The sequence below is a fragment of the Bombina bombina genome, chromosome 3 (assembly GCF_027579735.1).
Source record: "Bombina bombina isolate aBomBom1 chromosome 3, aBomBom1.pri, whole genome shotgun sequence".
NCBI classification, from domain to species: domain Eukaryota; kingdom Metazoa; phylum Chordata; class Amphibia; order Anura; family Bombinatoridae; genus Bombina; species Bombina bombina.
In genome coordinates, this window is record NC_069501.1 from 1,032,556,436 (window position 1) to 1,032,576,386 (window position 19,951).

At 37.6% G+C, this 19,951-nt stretch overlaps 1 protein-coding gene across 1 annotated transcript in view; it reads right to left on the minus strand.

The window, feature by feature from the left end:
- Positions 1 to 19,951, minus strand: part of SCN8A (sodium voltage-gated channel alpha subunit 8) — a 262,830-nt gene that overhangs the window by 131,269 nt on the left and 111,610 nt on the right. Inside the window, exons 15-16 of the mRNA XM_053708233.1 lie at positions 17,445 to 17,618; positions 961 to 1,083 (exon numbers count right to left, since the gene is read on the minus strand). Of these exons, the coding sequence (XP_053564208.1) occupies positions 961 to 1,083; positions 17,445 to 17,618 (297 nt within the window). The remainder of the gene's footprint in view (positions 1 to 960; positions 1,084 to 17,444; positions 17,619 to 19,951) is intronic.

A 19,951-nucleotide genomic window follows, 5' to 3' on the forward strand; every position in this document is an offset into this window, starting at 1 on the left:
GTAATTCCAAAGCACCCCCCCAAAAAAAAATCTAATTATGCTAAAGCATAGGGAATCGCTAACTCTGCATGGTTGAATACAGTGATGGTAATGGGAAATGCTTTGAAAAAATGGTACAAGATATTAGTAAATGCCCCCATACGCTAAATACTAGATATTTATGTATGCAAAATCACACATTTTGTGACTGCAATAATCTTTGCTTATTCTATACTTATATTAAAAATGTTTTTATTTATAAAAGAGATGTTTGTACCCTTTAATTGTATTTCTTCATAATTAAGGGAAATATTTATAATGCCAATTATTGGCTTTGGGGCATAATCCTTTTAGGGACTTGCATCAGGATTCTTTATTTTTGTGTCTTGACTGTCAAAGTGAAGAACAGGGCACTATAAAGCATAGCCAGAAGTGGGAGGTAGTGGAAAAGCTTTGCTGTTAAGCCTTCCAGTCTTAAGGGGACTGGACTGAGAACAACAAGGTGCAAAAAGATGAATTAAACCAAAATGTGTAAGTTTATTTAAAAGGTTGATTAAATAAAATATCCCTTTATTGTTACCACTAGCTATGACATTTAATTGTATTGACTGTTCTGTCCAATTACCCATTCTTTAATTTACTATATTTATGAGTATCAGTTGTAAAATGTTCAAATTCCTCTTCTTTGCACCTGGTGATTCTCCCTATTGAGCAGGGAAACACTTCCCGTGCTGGAGACAAGCCAGGCCAAATGAGAAAAGCCAATGTTACAATGTACTACGAATGGTATGTAGTTTGGGGCCAATATTAATGTGATGAAGCAGCTGAATGCATCTCCTTTGTTTAAAGGAGAGGGTGCAGGGGTAAGGAAGTCAGCAGCTACATCATGAATTTTGACTTTCATACCAGTTTGATCAGTTCTAGCATGCGTAAAACTGCTCCATATGCATGCAGAAGGATCAGCTGCTTTTAGCATCTTACCCTCATCCCTTCAAATCGTGACAAGGCTCTTAAAGGTCTCAAAGCTCTTAGGGTCTTAAGGGACTTAATGGCACCTAGTTCCGAGTAGCCCATGGCATTAGCTACAAGGCTTACTAAAGAGACCTACACAGAAACAGAAAAGCAAAGAGAGGTTCCAGACTGTTAGAAACAATGCCTAACACTGATGGTACAGACTGGATTCAGGGCCAGTAGCCCAGCTGCCTACATCACTTGACAAAGTTGACCTAGAAGGAAATGTGGTTGAAAAAGGCATTAGAAGGAAAGATAAAAACATGAGAGCAAAGCAGGACCACGAGGATAGATATGTGGGGTCTGTTCATACAGACAAAATTCTTACCCTGGCCCTTCACCGTCTGTTTGGTCACAGCTGCTTCCATAAAATTAAGCCACAGAAATATAAGGTACCTGTGAGAAAGAATACAAATAAACACATACAGGACATGCCTCCACTTAGTAACCCATTTGGAATTAAGAAAAAAATATATTTCCAGACTTTTAGTATGTTTGTTCTTTTTTTGCCATATTAAAATATTGAAAGTACCATTTCCATAAAAAAGTTTTGCCTAATAATAAAATACCTGAAATCATTGTATAAAAAAATGTTCCTCTGTAAAGGATAAATGGGCAAAAAGTTTGAAATTAAACTCAATTTGGTACGGGTGCAGAACTTGCACAAACCAGCTTTTAGTTCAGACACTTACACATTTTCTGTAATTAAGTCATGAATATCTCTACAAGTCACCAACACCCATGTATCCAGGAAAGAATGTTTTTCTATACATATGTGTAAAATAACGAATATTTCAAAAAGCCATAAGCAATAACCTAGGTGCTGTGGCTCCCTGGCTTCAGGATTTGCGAAGCCCTAGCTTAGTGTTATTTAAGTGGTAATAGAATAGGAATTAGGAAATATTAAGCCGTTGAATCCACTCTTCTCTACTTGTTAATGAACACTACAAAGAGCTTATAGGACCTTAAGATGGGTGTTTTAAAAAAAACAAAAAAACTACCAACTCAGTGCATGCATTGCACGTTTTTTACTATTTTTTTCACCTTTACAAGGTTGTCACCGTTTGCGCTTTCACGAGCGAACAAGACCTGTAGACAAGTAATACATAAAATGCGTAGACCTCTGAAATTGAAAACTTGTTGTTAATATATTCATTCGCCCATTCTATTTCAAAAAATATTTTTACAATCACAAAAATGTAACCAATAAATCTGGAATAGAGAAATATTTCAGCACCTTTAAAATTATTTAAAAAACATATACATAGTTTATGTAAATTATTTTAACACTGAATATTTGAGTTTTCTATACAACTTTAACAGGCTTTTATTCTGGTCTAATTCTCGAAGTAACCATTCACCAAAAAGATAGCCTCCTTCAAAAAAAAAAATTGCTTCCTTCATACTACTTGTGTTAGGTAACAAAAGACATCACAAGCCAATGAAAATTGGGGAACAGAGGGGAAAGGTGGAATGTCCCTGAATTTTTAGCCTGCTGGCAAAATGATCCAAAATTCTGTAAAATGCTATTGAAATGAAGGAGTTTCACTTGAAACCCCCCCAGAAAAGCCAAGCAATGTTCCAAACAAAACCTTAACCGAACACTGATGGCACAGACTGGATTCAGAGTCTGGATGTTTTAAATTAAGGACTTCCATAAATTGATCAAAGCAATGTCTCCTCTTGCATTTGCTCTCAATTACTTGATAAAAATGTGGATTCACAGTTAGAGACAGTCAAGACAAACCCCCCCCCCCAAAAAACAAAACAAAAAAAACTTTCATTATTCAAAAAGGGCATGTACAGGTGAAACTCGAAAAATTATAATATCGTGCAAAAGTTAATTTATTTCACTAATGCAACTTAAAAAGTGAAACTAATATATGAGATAGACTCATTACATGCAAAGTAAGATAGTTCAAGTCGTGATTTGTCATAATTGTGATGTTTATGGCTTACAGCTCATGAAAACCCCAAATCCACAGAAAATTAGATTATTACATGCAATCAATAAAACAAGAATTGTACATAGAACAATATCGGCCCTCTAAAAAGTATATGCATGCATACTGTATGTACTTGGTTTGGGCCCCTTTTGCAGCAATTACTGCCTCAATGTGGCGTGGCATGGAAGCTATCAGCCTGTGGCACTGCTGAGGTGTTATGGAAGACCAGGATGCTTCAATAGCGGCCTTCAGCTCTTCTGCATTGTTCGGTCTCATGTCTCATCTTTCTCTTGGCAATGCCCCATAGATTCTCTATAGGGTTCAGGTCAGGCGAGTTTGCTGGCCAATCAAGCACAGTAATCCCACGGTCATTGAACCAGGTTTTGGTTCTTTTGGCAGTGTGGGCAGGTGCCAAGTCCTGCTGGAAAATGAAGTCAGCATCCCCATAGAGCTCGTCTGCAGAAGGAAGCATGAAGTGCTCCAAAATCTCCTGGTAGACGGCTGCGTCGACCCTGGACTTAATGAAGCACAGTGGACCAGCACCAGTTTCTGACGTTGTTTGTTGTTCAGGAGTGGCTTGACAAGAGGAATACGATATTTGAAGCCCATGTCCAGGATCCGTCTGTGTGTGGTGGCTCTTGATGCACTGACTCCAGCCTCAGTCCACTCCTTGTGAAAGTCCCCAACACTTTTGAATGGCCTTTTCCTGACAATCCTCTCCAGGCTGCGGTCATCCCTGCTGCTTCTGCACCTTTTTCTGCCACACTTTTCCCTTCCACATAACTTTCTATTAAATGTGCTTTGATACAGCACTTTGGGAACATCCAACTTCTTTTGAGGCTTTTCCTCCTTAGGAACGGTGTCAATGATAGTTTTCTGCACAACTGTCAGGTCAGCAGTCTTTCCCATGATTGTGATTCCTACTGAACCAGACAGAGACCATTTAAAGGCTCAGGAACCCTTTGCAGGTGTTATGGCTTAATTAGCTGATTAGAGAGGGACACTTTGAGCCTAGTATATGGCACCTTTTCACGATATTCTAATTTTCTGAGATTGTGGATTTGGGGTTTTCATGAGCTGTAAGCCATAATCATCACAATTATGACAAATCACGGCTTGAACTATCTTGCTTTGCATGCAATGAGTCTCTCTCATATATTAGTTTCACCTTTTAAGTTGCATTAGTGAAATAAATGAACTTTTGCACGATATTCTAATTTTTCGAGTTTCATCTGTAATTGTAAACAACTTTTCAATTTACTTTTAATACCAGTTTTGCTTTGTTATCTTGTTATTAGTTGAAAGCTAAACCTAAGAGGTTTACATGCTAATTTCTTAGACCTTGAAGGCCGCCTCTAATCTGAAAGCATTTTGACAGTTTTTCACCACTAGAAGGCATTAGTTCATGTGTTTCATATAGATAACATTGAGCTCACAAACGTGATTTACCGAGGTTTTAGCACTGATTGGCTAAAATGCAAGTATGTCAAATGAACTGAAATAAGGGGCAGTCTGCAGAGGCTTAGATACAATGTAATCACATAGGTAAAAAGTGTATTATTATAACTGTGTTGGTTATGCAAAACTGGGGAATGGGTAATAAAGAGATTATCCATCTTTTTAAACAACACCAATTCTGGTGTTGACTGTCCCTTTAAGCTGTTTTTTTTTTTTGTCAAACATTTGTTTTTAATACTATAGAAAATGTTTTCCCTTCTTCATTCTTGATGTAATAATTTTGTTATACTGTAAGAAGATTTATAAAGTGTTGTTTTGATGCCTTACAAATTTTATTTTGTTCTTCAGAGTAGCAGTTAACATTTTTGAAAATTATATTCTATTTTTTAAATAACTAAACACTGTTCAGCAACCGATGCTAGACTACTTTTCTACTACATTTATTTCTGAATTATCAGTAAAAAGGAATACTAATCTCATGTATCTTTCTATGAAGTGTGCAACCTCAGAGAACGCAAATGGGAAATGATATTATGAATGTTTTGGTAGCAAGCACAAATTGCCAAATCCAAAATAACTTGTGATCTTCTTGGTTGGAATTAACATGAATGATAATTGTACAGCAGTCTTAATAATGTGATAAACATGAGTGCATATTCAGACGTGCCTGCTAATTGAAATTCAGAGTTTCATAAACTGGCAGCAGTAGCTTCAGTAAAAAAAATCTAAACCAACTATGGACATAATTTTGCATTAAACTTAAAAGGTCATATTAAGGACTTTAGAGACAACGTTTAAATAGTATTTTCTCCATTTTGTGTTATCTCTGATATGGACACACACCTATATTTTTAGCACTTTAGGAGGCTTGTCCAAACTTTCTAATTTACTCCTATTATCAAATTTTCTTTGTTCTCTTGCTATCTTTATTCAAATAAGAAGGCATCTAAGCCAAGGAGAGAGACCATTTTTGGTTCAGACCCTGGACGGAACTTGTTAATTGGTGAGTGAATTTATCCACCAATCAGCAAGAACAACCCAAGTTGTTCACCAAAAATGGGCCGGCATCTAAACTTATACATTCTTGCTTTTCAAATAAAGATACCAAGAGAATTAAGCAAATTTGATAATAGGAGTAAATTAGAAAGTTGCTTAAAATTGCATGCAATATCTGAATCACGAAAGAAAAAAAAAATTGGGTTTAGTGTCCCTTTAAGAATTTAACATAACAAAATCTGTCAAAATAGGAATACATTTTTTCACTAAAAATGTATGTGTATTTCAATCTCAGTCCATTAGTAAATACATTTTTAACCTTTAAAGTATATTTATATTTCCTGTGGTTTTATAATAAATGCAAAAACTGCAACATAAAATAGAGATATCTGAACTACTTAAAGGGACAGTCAACACTAGAATTTTGGTTGTTTTTAAAGATAGATAATCCCTTAATTACCAATTCCCCAGTTTTGCATAACCAACACAGATATAATTATACACGTTTTAACTATGTAATTACCTTGTATCTAAGCCTCAGCAGACTGCCCCGTTATTTCAGTTCTTTTGACAGACTTGCATTTTAGCCAATTAGAGCTGACTCCATGGTAAATTCACGTGCATGAGCTCAATGTTATCTATATGAAATACATGAACTAATGCCCTCTAGTGGTGAAAAACTATCAAAATGCATTTAGATTAGAGGCAGCCTTCAAGGTCTAAGAAATTACTGTACTGACTGTTAAAAGGCCTTTCGAGGAGCTGGGTCTCTCAGAGCCACAGGTACAGACAAAATGGGGGCACATCATAAAAAAAACAATCTTAGTGCAGTTCGATTCACAGAAAAAAGGCAGCTGCTTTCTTGCTAGTGAATGGCTACTAAGGAGAGCTAAGAATGTACATCAAATAGTTAAACAACTAGTATACAAAACATAGAAAATACATATACGACTTCAGTGTTTTAGGTTTTGAATGTACACCCAAGAAATATTAGTATTATACAGTATATGGTTATAAAGGTGTCACATCTCTTTAAAGGGGAAAAAAGAAGATACTCTAGGAGCAGTGTTTCCCAAACCCAGTCCTCAGGACCCTTACTCAGGCCAGATATTCATTATATCTTAACTAGAGAACAGGTGAAACAATTAGCTCACCCATCAGCTGATTATTTAACCTGTGCTCTAGTTAAGATGTAATAAATATCTGGCTTGAGTAAGGGTCCTGAGGACTGGGTTTTGGAAACACTGCTCTAGAGAGTGCTAGAGACATTCTCCTATTGCACTGTTGCTTGCATATATACAGTTTTTCAAGTATTTTTAAAAGGGAGACTAAATACTAAATACATTTTATGTACCTCCCTTTATTTATGGGTGCTGCCATTTTGGAACCTAGATAAAATTGCAGTTATCTGAAGGAGAGTTGCTGCACATGTGCAAACACATCAGAACTGAAATGTACTGAAAAATAGCTTTCAACATGGTGGAACCAATGACTAGAGTTAGAAGGAGAATAACCTTAGTTCTATGCTTATAAAAACATAAATTATGCTTACCTGATAATTGTCTTTTCTTCAGATGGAAAGAGTCCACAGCTGCATTCATTACTTTTGGGAATTCAGAACCTGGCCACCAGGAGGAGGCAAAGACACCCCAGCCAAAGGCTTAAATACCCCTCCTACTTTCCTCATCCCCTAGTCATTCTGCCGAGGAACAAGGAACAGTAGAAGAAATATCAGGGTGAAAAGGTGCCAGAAGAACAAAAAACAGACGCCCCACAGAAAAAAGTATAGGTGGGGAGCTGTGGACTCTTTCCATCTGAAGAAAAGAAAATGATCAGGTAAGAATAATTTATGTTTTTCTTCATAAATGGAAAGAGTCCACAGCTGCATTCATTACATTTGGGAAAACAATACCCAAGCTAGAGAGGATACTGAATGCTAAAAATGGGAGGGTACAAAAGGCAGCCCATTCTGAGGGCACCAGGCCTGAAAACCCTGCGCAGCAAAACACCCTGCTTCGACCGAAGAAGGGAAACTTTGAAAAAAGGACACTGACCCACAAAAGATCAGAAAAGAGGCTCGACAGAGCCAGCGTGCCTCTGGGAGACACCACCGTCCGACAGTCGGTCCCCCACAACACACCCCTTACAAGAAAAAGGGATCAACTACTGTAAACTCCCAAAAAGAAGCGAACACATAGAAACTAGACAAGGATACCCGGAAAAACCTAAATAGGGTACAAACAAGAACCAGGCCAAGCTCACAGAGACCAAAATCAGTTCTGAAAACCAAGGGGAGGCAACTCCAGGCCCCAAAGAGTATGGGAACCACAAGATTAGGACCGGGATTTGAAACCAGAGAAGAAAACTTCTCTTATTACAGTGCAAACGCACCCTGAATAACAACTGAAGACAAAGTCCTCAAGTCGCAAGGAAACCAACATATGTAGCCTGATGAAACAGTGTGTACCACTGAGAAACGCGTTGCTGTTTTTATTGTTATTAAACCTTTTAATATATTTTTAAATTCTCCGGTTGCTGCCTTATCATTTTTCTCTCTCCCTGGGCCGAGCCTGGTGAACTTCCTCTGGCCTCCATTACCAGGATTCCGCTGGATCTCTGGTACTAGGATCTGGCTGGATATCTGCTGTTTAGCTCCACTTGTACTCCCTTTTGGACATCCCTGGACTCTCCCTGGTGAGACGAGGATCTCCATCTGTGTGCTCCATCCACTGTGGTCGACCGGACGACATGTAGTTCCAGACTGCTATTTCTGCACTTTATTGTGCGCTTCCAATTGTGAGTAGGATTCTTGTGATCATTCTGTGTTTGTCATTATCTCATTGATCTGCACCATGTGGCGCCCTCTATCTAATTCCTTCTAAACCAACATATGTGTTGCAAACCCAGGTAGAAACACCTGCATCAAGCCCGATGCTGCATTTATGACACCTAACAACTTCCATGCACATAGCCACTGAAAGAAATGTTCTAGACTATAAGTTAGACAGGCTAATGCCACTTACAATTGACTTTTGTCTGATAAAGACTTAGACATGAACACAGAATATATCTAGAAAAAGAAGTGATCCTTGTCTGAGGAAACACAAAACTCTTAGGTAAATTAAATGCTCTAACCATCTCTTGAAGAAACAAAACTTAGTTGATTCATGAGGGATTCCACAAAAAGAAAAGTCCATATATTTGAAAACTGCTCTTTCATATGTATGTATTGGGTACTCATAAAGCGCGTTTAATCACCCGTAAGGGACTCAAGATGCTGCCCAATTAATAGACCTCGGAAGGATGAAAGGCTGAATGGACCTCACCAGGAATCGAACATGCAACCCTCAAGTTGTTACAGAGCTCAGTCAAAGTGCTTTAGCATGCTGAGCTATCTGTCTGACTTTAATAAAAGAAAAGTTTAAGCTAATACCAAGATACCATCCAAATAAGGAACCACAATACCCTACTGTAGGAAGACAGAAAGATGGGCACCAAAAACCTTTGAAAAGATTCATAAAGCTGTGACTAAACCAAAAGGAAAGGCGACAAATTGGTAAAGCTTAAAAGAAAATCTCAGAAACCACAAGTGGTCTGAATGTAATAAAATATGAGGATAAACATCCTAAAAAATTAAGTGGACATGAAATGGCCTTAACAAAAAGGCATAATATTCCTTATAATCTCCAACTTAAAAGTGGAAACTCTAACAAAACAAAAAAGTCTTCAGATCCAAGAATGGACTGAATAAACTTCCTTCTTAGAGACAAAGAATAGAATTGAAATAGAAACCCAAATCCTTTTCCTGCAAAAAGAACTGGCATAGTGTACTGAGAAAGAAAGATTCTTCCCATAGAAGGTCTCATTCTAGAAATCTATTCAAACTCTAAGAATAATATAGAATTTGGACTGAGTTCATCCAAAAACAATTTAATCTGTCCCCCACCAGAAGGACTGGTTTGAGAACCGCACCTTTATGCAGACTAATAACTAGTAATTATATAGCGTTTTACACCCAGAAGGATACAAAAAAACGCTTCTTCAGTGCTTACACTCGGAGTTAACCAAATTAGCAGCTGATAAAAGCAGTAGTTATTACTCAAATACAGGTATACCCGCTCATAAAGCGGGTTAGGGACCGGAGCCCCGCTTTTAAAGTGAAAACCGCCTTAAAGTGAAACAAGGCAGTTTTAGCTTTCTTTTCACTTGCCAGTGTGTTTAAAAATTTGAAAACATGTTTGAACTAACAAATATTAGGAGTGCAATAATGCTGCATTTAGTTTAACACTAGCACAGCACAGTATTCAATAAATACTGTACCTGTAAAATAGTGACAATGATTGTAGTAAAATTTGTCAGACTATACCACTGAGACACAGATTGCACTGTAATGCTGTAAACAGAGTGAACTACGCATAACAAAATGGTGACAGTCCCTTTTCTCGCAATCTCTCTATGATTACAGCACTGTTTCAAAATCTTTGGAGGTTGAACTTCAGCTCCACAAAGCGCTGTATTAGCGAATCGCTGTAAAGTGAAGCGCTGTAAAGTGAGGTATACCTGTACATTAAATTGACCTTAAAGCCAAAGGGCTGTATTAACCCTGTCAGAAAATGAATCTATGACCTTTGGGTCTAGAACAAGCGTTTGTAGTCAGGACATTCACCAACTGATCTACATCACCGGACAAGAAGAAGGGCAGAAAAAAACTCTAAACCTCCAGAAATAATGGAGATAATAGAAATCAAATAAATTAATTATCCTAACAAGAGAGATAATAAAATATATTTGAAATCATAATAATAGATATAGTACAATTAATTAAAGTAATACATCTAAAGTAAATAAACAGAGTTATATACTTAAGAATCTGAAAACTGCTTATGCTAACTGCTCAACAAAGGATGAGAGAACAGTAATGTCAGCCACAGAAAAAGCTGAGCTAAAAATATAAACAGTACGTGAATATGCTCTATTAAGGTTTTATTCAAATTCTAAAGAATCCTGAAAACAAGTACCAATCTCCATAGAAATAGTAGTACAGTCCCAAGAGGGAATCAGAATAACCATTCTCTAGAATATAATACAGATAGTATATTGAATAGGAAAAAAACCTCAAAAGCAAAAATGTTAAAATCCAGATTTGAAAAGGATTATTAACATAGGCTAGATTACGAGTTTTGCGTTAGAGGCTGTGCGGTGCTAATGAGCAGTTTATGCTCACCGCTCACTTACAGACAGCGCTGGTATTACAGGTTTTTACAAACCAGACAAGAAGTGAGCGTTGAGCAAAATTTTGCTCCTTACCGCACTCCAATACCAGCGCTGCTTACGTTAGCAGTGAGCTGGTGTAACGTGCTCGTGCACGATTTCCCCATAGGAATCAACGGGGAGAGACGGCTGAAAAAAAGTCTAACACCTGCAAAAAAGCAGCGTAAAGCTCCTTAACGCAGCCCCATTGATTCCTAAGGGGAAATAAAATTTATGTTTACACCTAACACCCTAACATGAACCCTGAGTCTAAACACCCCTGATCTTACAATTATTAACCCCTAATCTGCCGCCCCCGACATAGCAGACACCTACATTATAATTATTAACACATAATCTGCCGCTCCGGACACCGCCGCCACCTACATTATACTTATGAACCCCTAATCTGCTGCCCCCAACATCGCCGAACCCTACATTATATTTATTAACCTCTACTCTGCTGCCCCCAATGTCGCCGCCACCTACCTACACTTATTAACCCCTAATCTGTTTCCCCCAATGTTGCCGCCACTATAATAAACATATTAACCCCTAAACCACAGCACTCCCACCTCGCAAACATTAGTTAAATATTATTAACCCCTAATCTGCCGGCCCTAACATCGTCGCCACCTATCTACATTTATTAACCCTTAATCTACCGCCCCAATGTCGCCACCACTATATTAAAGTTATTAACCCCTAAACCTAAGTCTAACCCTAAACCTAACACCCCCTAACAAATAAAATTTAAATAAAAAATTCCTATCATTGACTAAATAATTCCTATTTAAAACTAGATACTTACCTGTAAAATAAACCCTAAGATAGCTACAATATAACTAATAGTTACATTGTATCTAGCTTAGGGTTTATTTTTATTTTACAGACAAGTTTGGATTTATTTTAACTAGGTACAATAGTTATTAAATAGTTATTAACTATTTAATAACTACCTATTTAATAACTACCTATCTAAAATAAATACAAAGTTACCTGTAAAATAAAACCTAACATAAGTTACAATTACACCTAACATTACACTATAATTAAATAAATTAACTAAATTAAATACAATTAAATACAATTAAATAAAATTATCTAAAGACAAAGACAGACAAAGACAAAGACAAAACAAACACTAAATTACAGAAAATAATAAACAAATTACAAGATTTTTAAACTAATTACACCTAATCTAATCCACCTAACAAAATAAAAAAGCCCCCCCAAAATAAAAAAAAGCCCTACCCTACACTAAATTACAAATAGCCCTTAAAAGGGCCTTTTGTGGGGCATTGCCCCACAGTAATCAGCTCTTTTACCTGTAAAAAAAAATTACAAATCCCCCCCAACATTAAAACCCACCACCCACACAACCAGCCCTACTCTAAAACCCACCCAATACCACCTTAAAAAAACCTAACACCAACCCCTTGAAGATCACCTTACCGGGAGAAGTCTTCATCCAACCGGGCCAAAATCCTCAACGAAGCTGGGAGAAGTCTTCATCCAAGCCGGGCGAAGTGGTCCTCCAGACGGGAAGAAGTCTTCATTCAGACGGCATCTTCTATCTTCATCCATCCGGCGCGGGTCCATCTTCAAGACATCCGACGCGGAGCATCCTCTTCATCCGACGGCTAAGACTGAATGAAGGTTTCTTTAAATGACTTCATCCAAGACGGCGTCCCTTCATTTCCGATTGGCTGATAGAATTCTATCAGCCAATCGGAATTAAGGTAGAAAAAATCCTATTGGCTGATGCAATCAGCCAATAGGATTGAAGTGCAATCCTATTGGCTGATGCAATCAGCCAATAGGATTGAGCTGGCATTCTATTGGCTGTTCCAATCAGCCAATAGAATGCAAGCTCAATCCTATTGGCTGATTGCATTAGCCAATAGGATTTTTTCTACCTTAATTCCGATTGGCTGAATTCTATCAGCCAATCGGAATTGAAGGGACGCCATCTTGGATGACGTCATTTAAAGGAACCTTCATTCAGTCTTAGCCATCGGATGAAGAGGATGCTCCGCGTCAGATGTCTTGAAGATGGACCCGCTCCGCGCCGGATGGATGAAGATAGAAGATGCCGTCTGGATGAAGACTTCTCCCTGTCTGGAGGACCACTTCGCCCGGCTTGGATGAAGACTTCTCCCGGCTTCGTTGAGGACTTCGGCACGGTTGGATGAAGACTTCTCCCAGTAAGGTGATCTTCAAGGGGTTAGTTGTGTGGGTGGTGGGTTTTAAAGTTGGGGGGGGGGATTTGTAATTTTTTTTACAGGTAAAAGAGCTGATTACTTTGGGGCAATGCCCCGCAAAAGGCCCTTTTAAGGGCTATTTGTAATTTAGTGTAGTGTAGGGCTTTTTTTTTATTTTGGGGGGCTTTTTTATTTTGTTAGGGGGATTAGATTAGGTGTAATTAGTTTAAAAATCTTGTAATTTGTTTATTATTTTCTGTAATTTAGTGTTTGTTTTCTTTGTACTTTAGATAATTTTATTTAATTGTATTTAATTTAGGTAATTAATTTAATTATAGTGTAGTGTTAGGTGTAATTGTAACTTAAGTTAGGTTTTATTTTACAGGTAACTTTATATTTAGTTTAGCTAGGAGTTATTAAATAGTTAATAACTATTAAATAACTATTCTACCTAGTTAAAATAAATACAAACTTGCCTGTAAAATAAAAATAAACCCTAAGCTAGATACAATGTAACTATTAGTTATATTGTAGCTATCTTAGGGTTTATTTTATAGGTAAGTATTTAGTTTTAAATAGGAATTATTTAGTTAATGATAGGAATATTTATTTAGATTTATTTTAATTATATTTAAGTTAGGGGTGTTAGGGTTAGACTTAGATTTAGGGGTTAATAACTTTAGTATAGTGGTGGCGACGTTGGGGGTGGCAGATTAGGGGTTAATAAATGTAGGTTGGTGTCGGCGATGTTAGGGACAGCAGATTAGGGGTTAATAATATTTAACTAATGTTTGCGAGGTGGGAGTGCGGTGGTTTAGGGTTTAATATATTTATTACAGTGACGGCGATGTCCGGTTCGGCAGATTAGGGGTTCAAATTTTTATAGTCCCATTGAAAAAAAGAGGATATGCAATTTACGTAAGTGGATTTGCGGTATTTCCAAGTCTGGCCAAAAAAGTGAGCGGTGTGCCTGTACCTTCAAGACTCATAATATCAGTGGGCGTTAAAAAGCAACGTTAGGACCTCTAACGCTGCTTTTTAAACCTAACGCACAACTCGTAATCTAGCCGATAGTTAATAAGAGGATTAGACTCCTAAAAGCTATAAATTGAAAAATGTCCTATACAAAGAACAAAAAATGTTCAAATGAAAAATAAGGAGAATTTTCAACAAACTGATACAGAAGCCTTTGAGCCAAAGAAACCTTCATCAGTAGAAAAAAAACAGAACAACATTAATTAAAACAATTTTGAAAAGACCTCATAAGTTTACTTAAGGCATAAAAGCAGTCATAACCTTTTATGAATTAAGCAACATGTGATGTTTGCAGATGAAATCAAGTACATGAACTGAATATGTAAAAAGCAGTAAATGAAACGTACATGTAGAAACATTGCTAGTATAAAACATAAATAAATGCCACATAATTGAGCTGAAAAAATAACAGCTAAAAAGATGAAATAAACACACTTAGCTTTGTAGAATTGTGTTCCAAGGTATCAGTTTCTACAGTAACATCAGAGTCAGGATCAGAAAGACATCTCACAAAATGTAATAGAAAAAGAAAAATAACATTAGGCAAAACAGTCAATTTCCACAATGTAACAGTTTTAGTAGAGAAAACAAAAGCTGGCATAATAGCTTTCAAAGTTCACGAAAACAGCGAGCAATAGAGGGGTAAAATAACTAAATTTGGCGCCAAGTATGACGCATTATGCAAAAACAAGTTAAATGTATTTTGTAAAACAGGAAATGACAACTCGCGTCATAACAAACGCAATTTCATGCTGTAACTAGCATCAACGTCGCAGGAAATGACGAACTTTGTGCCAAAACATTTTGCGCCAAAAATAAGGCAATAAAAACAGAATTTTGCGCCCTCGCGAGCCTAGATTTGCCCGCGAAAAAAAGAAAGTTAAATTAGGAAAAGAATGAATCCCAGGTAAGAAAAAAAGTTTAAATAAACTTCCCAAACACGATTCCTATACTGAAACTGTTTAGGCTGCAAAAGGGAAATACACATAGACCTGACTCATGGCAAATATAAGTAGAATACATATATTTAAAACTTTATATTAATACATAAAGCGCCAAACCATAGCTGAGAGTGTCTTAAATAATGAAAACATACTTACCGAAAGATACCCATCCACATTTAGCAGATAGCCAAACCAGTACTGAAAAAGTATCAGCAGAGGTAATGGTATAAGAGTATATCGTCAATCTGAAAAGGCATGTAGGAGATAAATCCCTACGACCGATAACAGAGAACCTTTGAAGAGATTTCCCGCAAGGAAAACCATAAAATCAAAAGGCGATACTCCCTTCACATCCCTCTGACAAACACTGTACTCTGAGAGGAATTGGGCTTCAGAATGCTTAGAAGCGCTTATCAAAGAAGAAAACCTAGAAATCAAGCACAAACTTACTTCACCACCTCCAGGAGGCAAAGTTTGTAAAACTGAATTGTGGGTGTGGTGAGGGGTGTATTTATAGGCATTTTGAGGTAAATGTGATAAAAAACAATAATAATAATAATGAAAGCACTCAGCGCCTTAACCGGATCGGCCAGGCAGAATCAGTGCCACGAGTCTGAATAGGCCCCAAGATAAAAGGGTCTGAACCCAAGCAGTGCCCAAGGCCTCACGTATTCACTCCAGAGGGAGAATAAACGATAGATAAATATAGGACCACACGCCCTTTAAAACAATCTTCCATAGAAGCAAACAGTGCGATCAAAAAGTCGTGAGTATCTATTCCAGAAACAAACATGAGCTGGAATCAATAAACAAACATCCTAACTGGAGTGAATAAGAAGGCAACCCTTAGGTTATTGCCCAATAAGAAAAGTCACAGTGACCCCGTTCTTCCCAGCTTAGAACTGGAAAAAAGATACTCAACCAATAATTTTCTAAGAGAAATCTGCATTCATTTATCTAATACTGAAAGCTATTCGAGGAAGAAGACTGAGATTTCTCAGATTCATTAAGGATGGGATCTTCCAATGATGCCAAAGTGTGCCGCAATAGGACACGCAGGCGCGCCAGTCTATACCGAAAAGCACAGCATACCCCCGCTGGAGCAAAAGACGACTCCAGCCCTGAAGGTGGACCCCGTGAAGCCTCAGGGACAGTCGTTCCCCCAGAAAGCTGAACAGGCCATCCCATGCCTGAGGAGCCCCAGATAACGGAACACGAACAATATCTTAAGCAACCTTCTGGAAGTTGCAGATGCGACAGCGCCAAAATTATGGACATGCGACCTAGTGCTGAAACCACCGGTGGGAACAAGCTACCTTCCCGAGAAGGATAAGCCAAGTCTGGGTTACCTGCATGCGTAGTAAGAGGTAGTGGAAGGGAACTCGCCACTCGGAGGACAGAAGCCCCAGAGGCTGATGGCTCAGCGGCCCCTTGATTCCCAGATACAGAGGAATTGAGCACTCTAATACGGCATTTAGAACAAACTGATAGGCTTGTATCAGTAAAATCCGAAACAGAGACATCCGTCTCCTCTATATCAGACTCCTCCATAACTAGGATATTGAATACAAAAGAGTGGACTAAAAAATCTAAATGGCACCAGACACCCACAATGCCTGGGGCACTTACCACCTCCTATGAACCAGACACCAGCAGACCAGAATTTCTCCATCACCACATGGTCAGGAATGTGGAAATGGAACCCAAAAACTTGACCACGCCCGGTCACCAGGTGAACCGTTTAGTCCAAAAAAGCATGCCCAACCGTAAGGTTGCGTCACTTTACAAAAGCCTTCATGTTCCACAAGCCATGAGCCGAAATAACACTACACATAAGCAAGTTGAATCATATAACAAACCTCCCCTGTTCAATAAACCCCCTCAGGAGATATTAACCCTCGATTCCAAGATACAAAAGGCGCCTCACTGAGACCCTGTGTTATAAGTTAGGCCCGTGAGGTGGTAGCCCCCCAGAAAAACTCCGTATACAGTACATTTCATAAAGAAAGTAAAATGAAACAATCTTACCAGAATCTACACCGTGGAACAGGAACACGGCCCTTCAAGTTTGACAGATAGTAGCATCTCTTCTGCCATGGACTTGAGAGAAGAAAGCAGGCAGCGAAACTCGTCAACGCCGATTGCTTGTGGAGCTGTTAATATCAGTCAGGATTGTTTTGCAGGAAGACTCTCCCTGCATCTCCGGACTCTAACTTTCATCCATGCTTTCACTGAAAGGCTGACAGGACTACTTTAACCTCCAGTCCCATGTTGAAGAATACTACCCTCCATAAGAGACTTATCTAAAACTTCTGACACTTCTCTGCCAACCTCCTGAGACGAAAGGCAAAGAATGACTGGGGGATGAGGGAAGTGGGAGGGGTATTTAAGCCTTTGGCTGGGGTTTCTTTGACTCCTCCTGCTGGCCAGGTTCTGAATTCCCAAAAGTAATGAATGCAGCTGTGGAATCTTTCCATTTATGAAGAAAATGTATTGAGTTGTTTTATGCCCCTTTAAAGGAGTGTTGTTTTTCAAATATCTATATTTGAAAATAACAGTTTACTAATAGCCATTGGAAATGCATTTAACAAACTGGAACAAAATGACACAAATATACTTACATCAACAATGAGGAAGTCCAGCCAACACCAGGCATTGGTGAAAAATTTCACAAATCCATAAGCCAACCATTTCAGTAACATTTCCAGGATGAAAATATACGTAAAAACTTTATCTGCGTAATCAAGAATAGTTTGGATTGTTTTCCTCTGTTCTATATAAATATCTTCAAAAGCCTAGAAAAAAAAAAGAAAGAGCTATATTATGTATTCCAATTCCAAGATTTTTAAATGGATTAAAGGCACAGTAAACCCCAAAAATTTTACTGCATTATTGAAAGGTTTGCTATTTATATTAAAAACCTTCAATATAGATGTTTTAAAACTTTTCCCTTCATCTCTACATAAATTAAATATATAATATATATAAATAAAGTCAATATTTAATGGTTTCCAAGCCGTCCATGATACTCAGATTCATGTCGTATCACGGAGGGCTACCTGGGTGCCAGGCTCAAGTACAAGCATGAGTGCACGCGCATGCAAAGAATAACAGCGACGTTACTGTCCGAAGACTAAGCTCATTTTGGCACTTCTGTCGTCATCACTGAAGATCACATTACTTTATTCTTCATTACTTCGAAAGTAATGAGCCAAACAAAAGATTAAAAAAAAAACACCATGAATTATTTATTTTAGTAAAGATGAAGTAAATATAGTACAAGATGATATTGACTTAGGGACACTGAGCTACAGAGTTTTTTTGTAACCAAGCCGTCATAAGAAAGACTATAATAATGCGCATGCATGGGAGAAAATAAAGGAGTGTGCATGCATTCAGAAGCGAGCCTGCATAAAGAATGTTTGCAAATGACTAATTTATTATCCGGCAGCGATTGACTATTAAAGGGACACTGAACCCAAAAAAATTGATTTTGTGATTCAGATAAAGCATGCAATTGTAAGCAACTTTCTAATTTACTCCTATTATCAATTTTTCTTCGTTCTCTTGCTATCTTTATTTGAAACAGAAGGCATCTAAGCTTTTTGTTGGTTCAGACTCTAGACAGCACTTGTTTATTGGTGGATGAATTTATCCACCAATCAGCAAGGACAACCCAGGTTGTTCACCAAAAATGGGCTGGCATCTAAACTTACATTCTTGCATTTCAAATAAAGATACCAAGAGAATAAAGAAAATTTGATAATAGGAGTAATTTAGAAAGTTGCTTAAAATGTCATGCTCTATCTGAATCACGAAAGAAAAAATTTGGGTTCAGTGTCCCTTTAAGTGATTAACTTTGTGAGATGGCAAAATGAACAAGTTATAAAAGTAAGTTAATTATAACATTTTATTGTATAATGTTTATAACGATAGTATTGATTGATAAGGTACTGTGGTTTAATACTGCCAAAGAAAACAAAGTTTACTGGTCCTTTAAGTAAAAATGTAGCTTGATATTGATATAAAAAGTTAATGAATGTATTTCAGAGAGGGTTTCCTGCGATACTTAAACAAACCCTATACAGGTGGCCCTCGGTTTACGACGGTTCAATTTGCGCCATTTCAGAATAACGCCCTTTTTTTGCTATTGAAAAGCATTGACTGCTATTGTAAGCATTAGCACATGCATACATTAAAATAGCCAGTAGGTGGAGCTGTCCGCTTGTGTTTCAGCAAACACATGCAAAGAAAAGCAAGCCAGACATGATCAATGGATCAGCTTTCAAAGGAACAAGAGATCTAGCAGCCATTTCCCTTAGCTGCAGACTCAATGCAGAGAACTGTTTGCAGAAAAAGGCAAGTAAAAAACGTTTTTGTTCATTAAACTTAGTTTGATGATGATACAGTCAGTTGTGTGATTAAACACAGGCAGGCTAACCAGTGTATAACCAGACCTGAGCAATGGAGCCGTTTTTTAAAGGAACAAGATCTAGCAGCCACTTCCCTTCGTTGCAGAAAAATGCAAGTAAAAAAACGTTTTTCTTCATTAAACTTAGTTTGATAATGATACAGTCCTGTTGTGTGATTATTTTGTTTTTGTTCATTAAACTTAGATTGATGATTATACAGTCTGTGTTTGTGTGATAATTGTATTAGGTGTGGTTTAGCAAATGTTTACTAAACTTAGTTTGATGATGATACAATCTATTTTATTAGGTTTATAATGCTGTTTAGCATTTAAAGTTTTCATTTCAAAGCTTTAAAAATAATGTATTAGGTGTTACTTATGTCAATTTTGAGAGGGGCCTGGAACCTAACTCCCTCACTTCCCATTGACATTATAAACTGGGTTTCAATTTACAACGGTTTCGCTTTACAACCATTCCTTCTGGAACCTAACCCCGGCGTAAACTGAGGGCTACCTGTACAAAGCATCTAAAGAAATAAAATTGCATTTCTATATAGATCACTTATAATTTGGGAAATGTACCCTTCTTGGGAAAACAGGAAGTACCTATAGAAGATAGGAAACAACTATAACACAGTTGCCTGTTTCTAAAGTGCATTCAATTTTATGAATGCTATATTATTATTTATAAAGTGTCAGCATACTGCAGTACTCTGC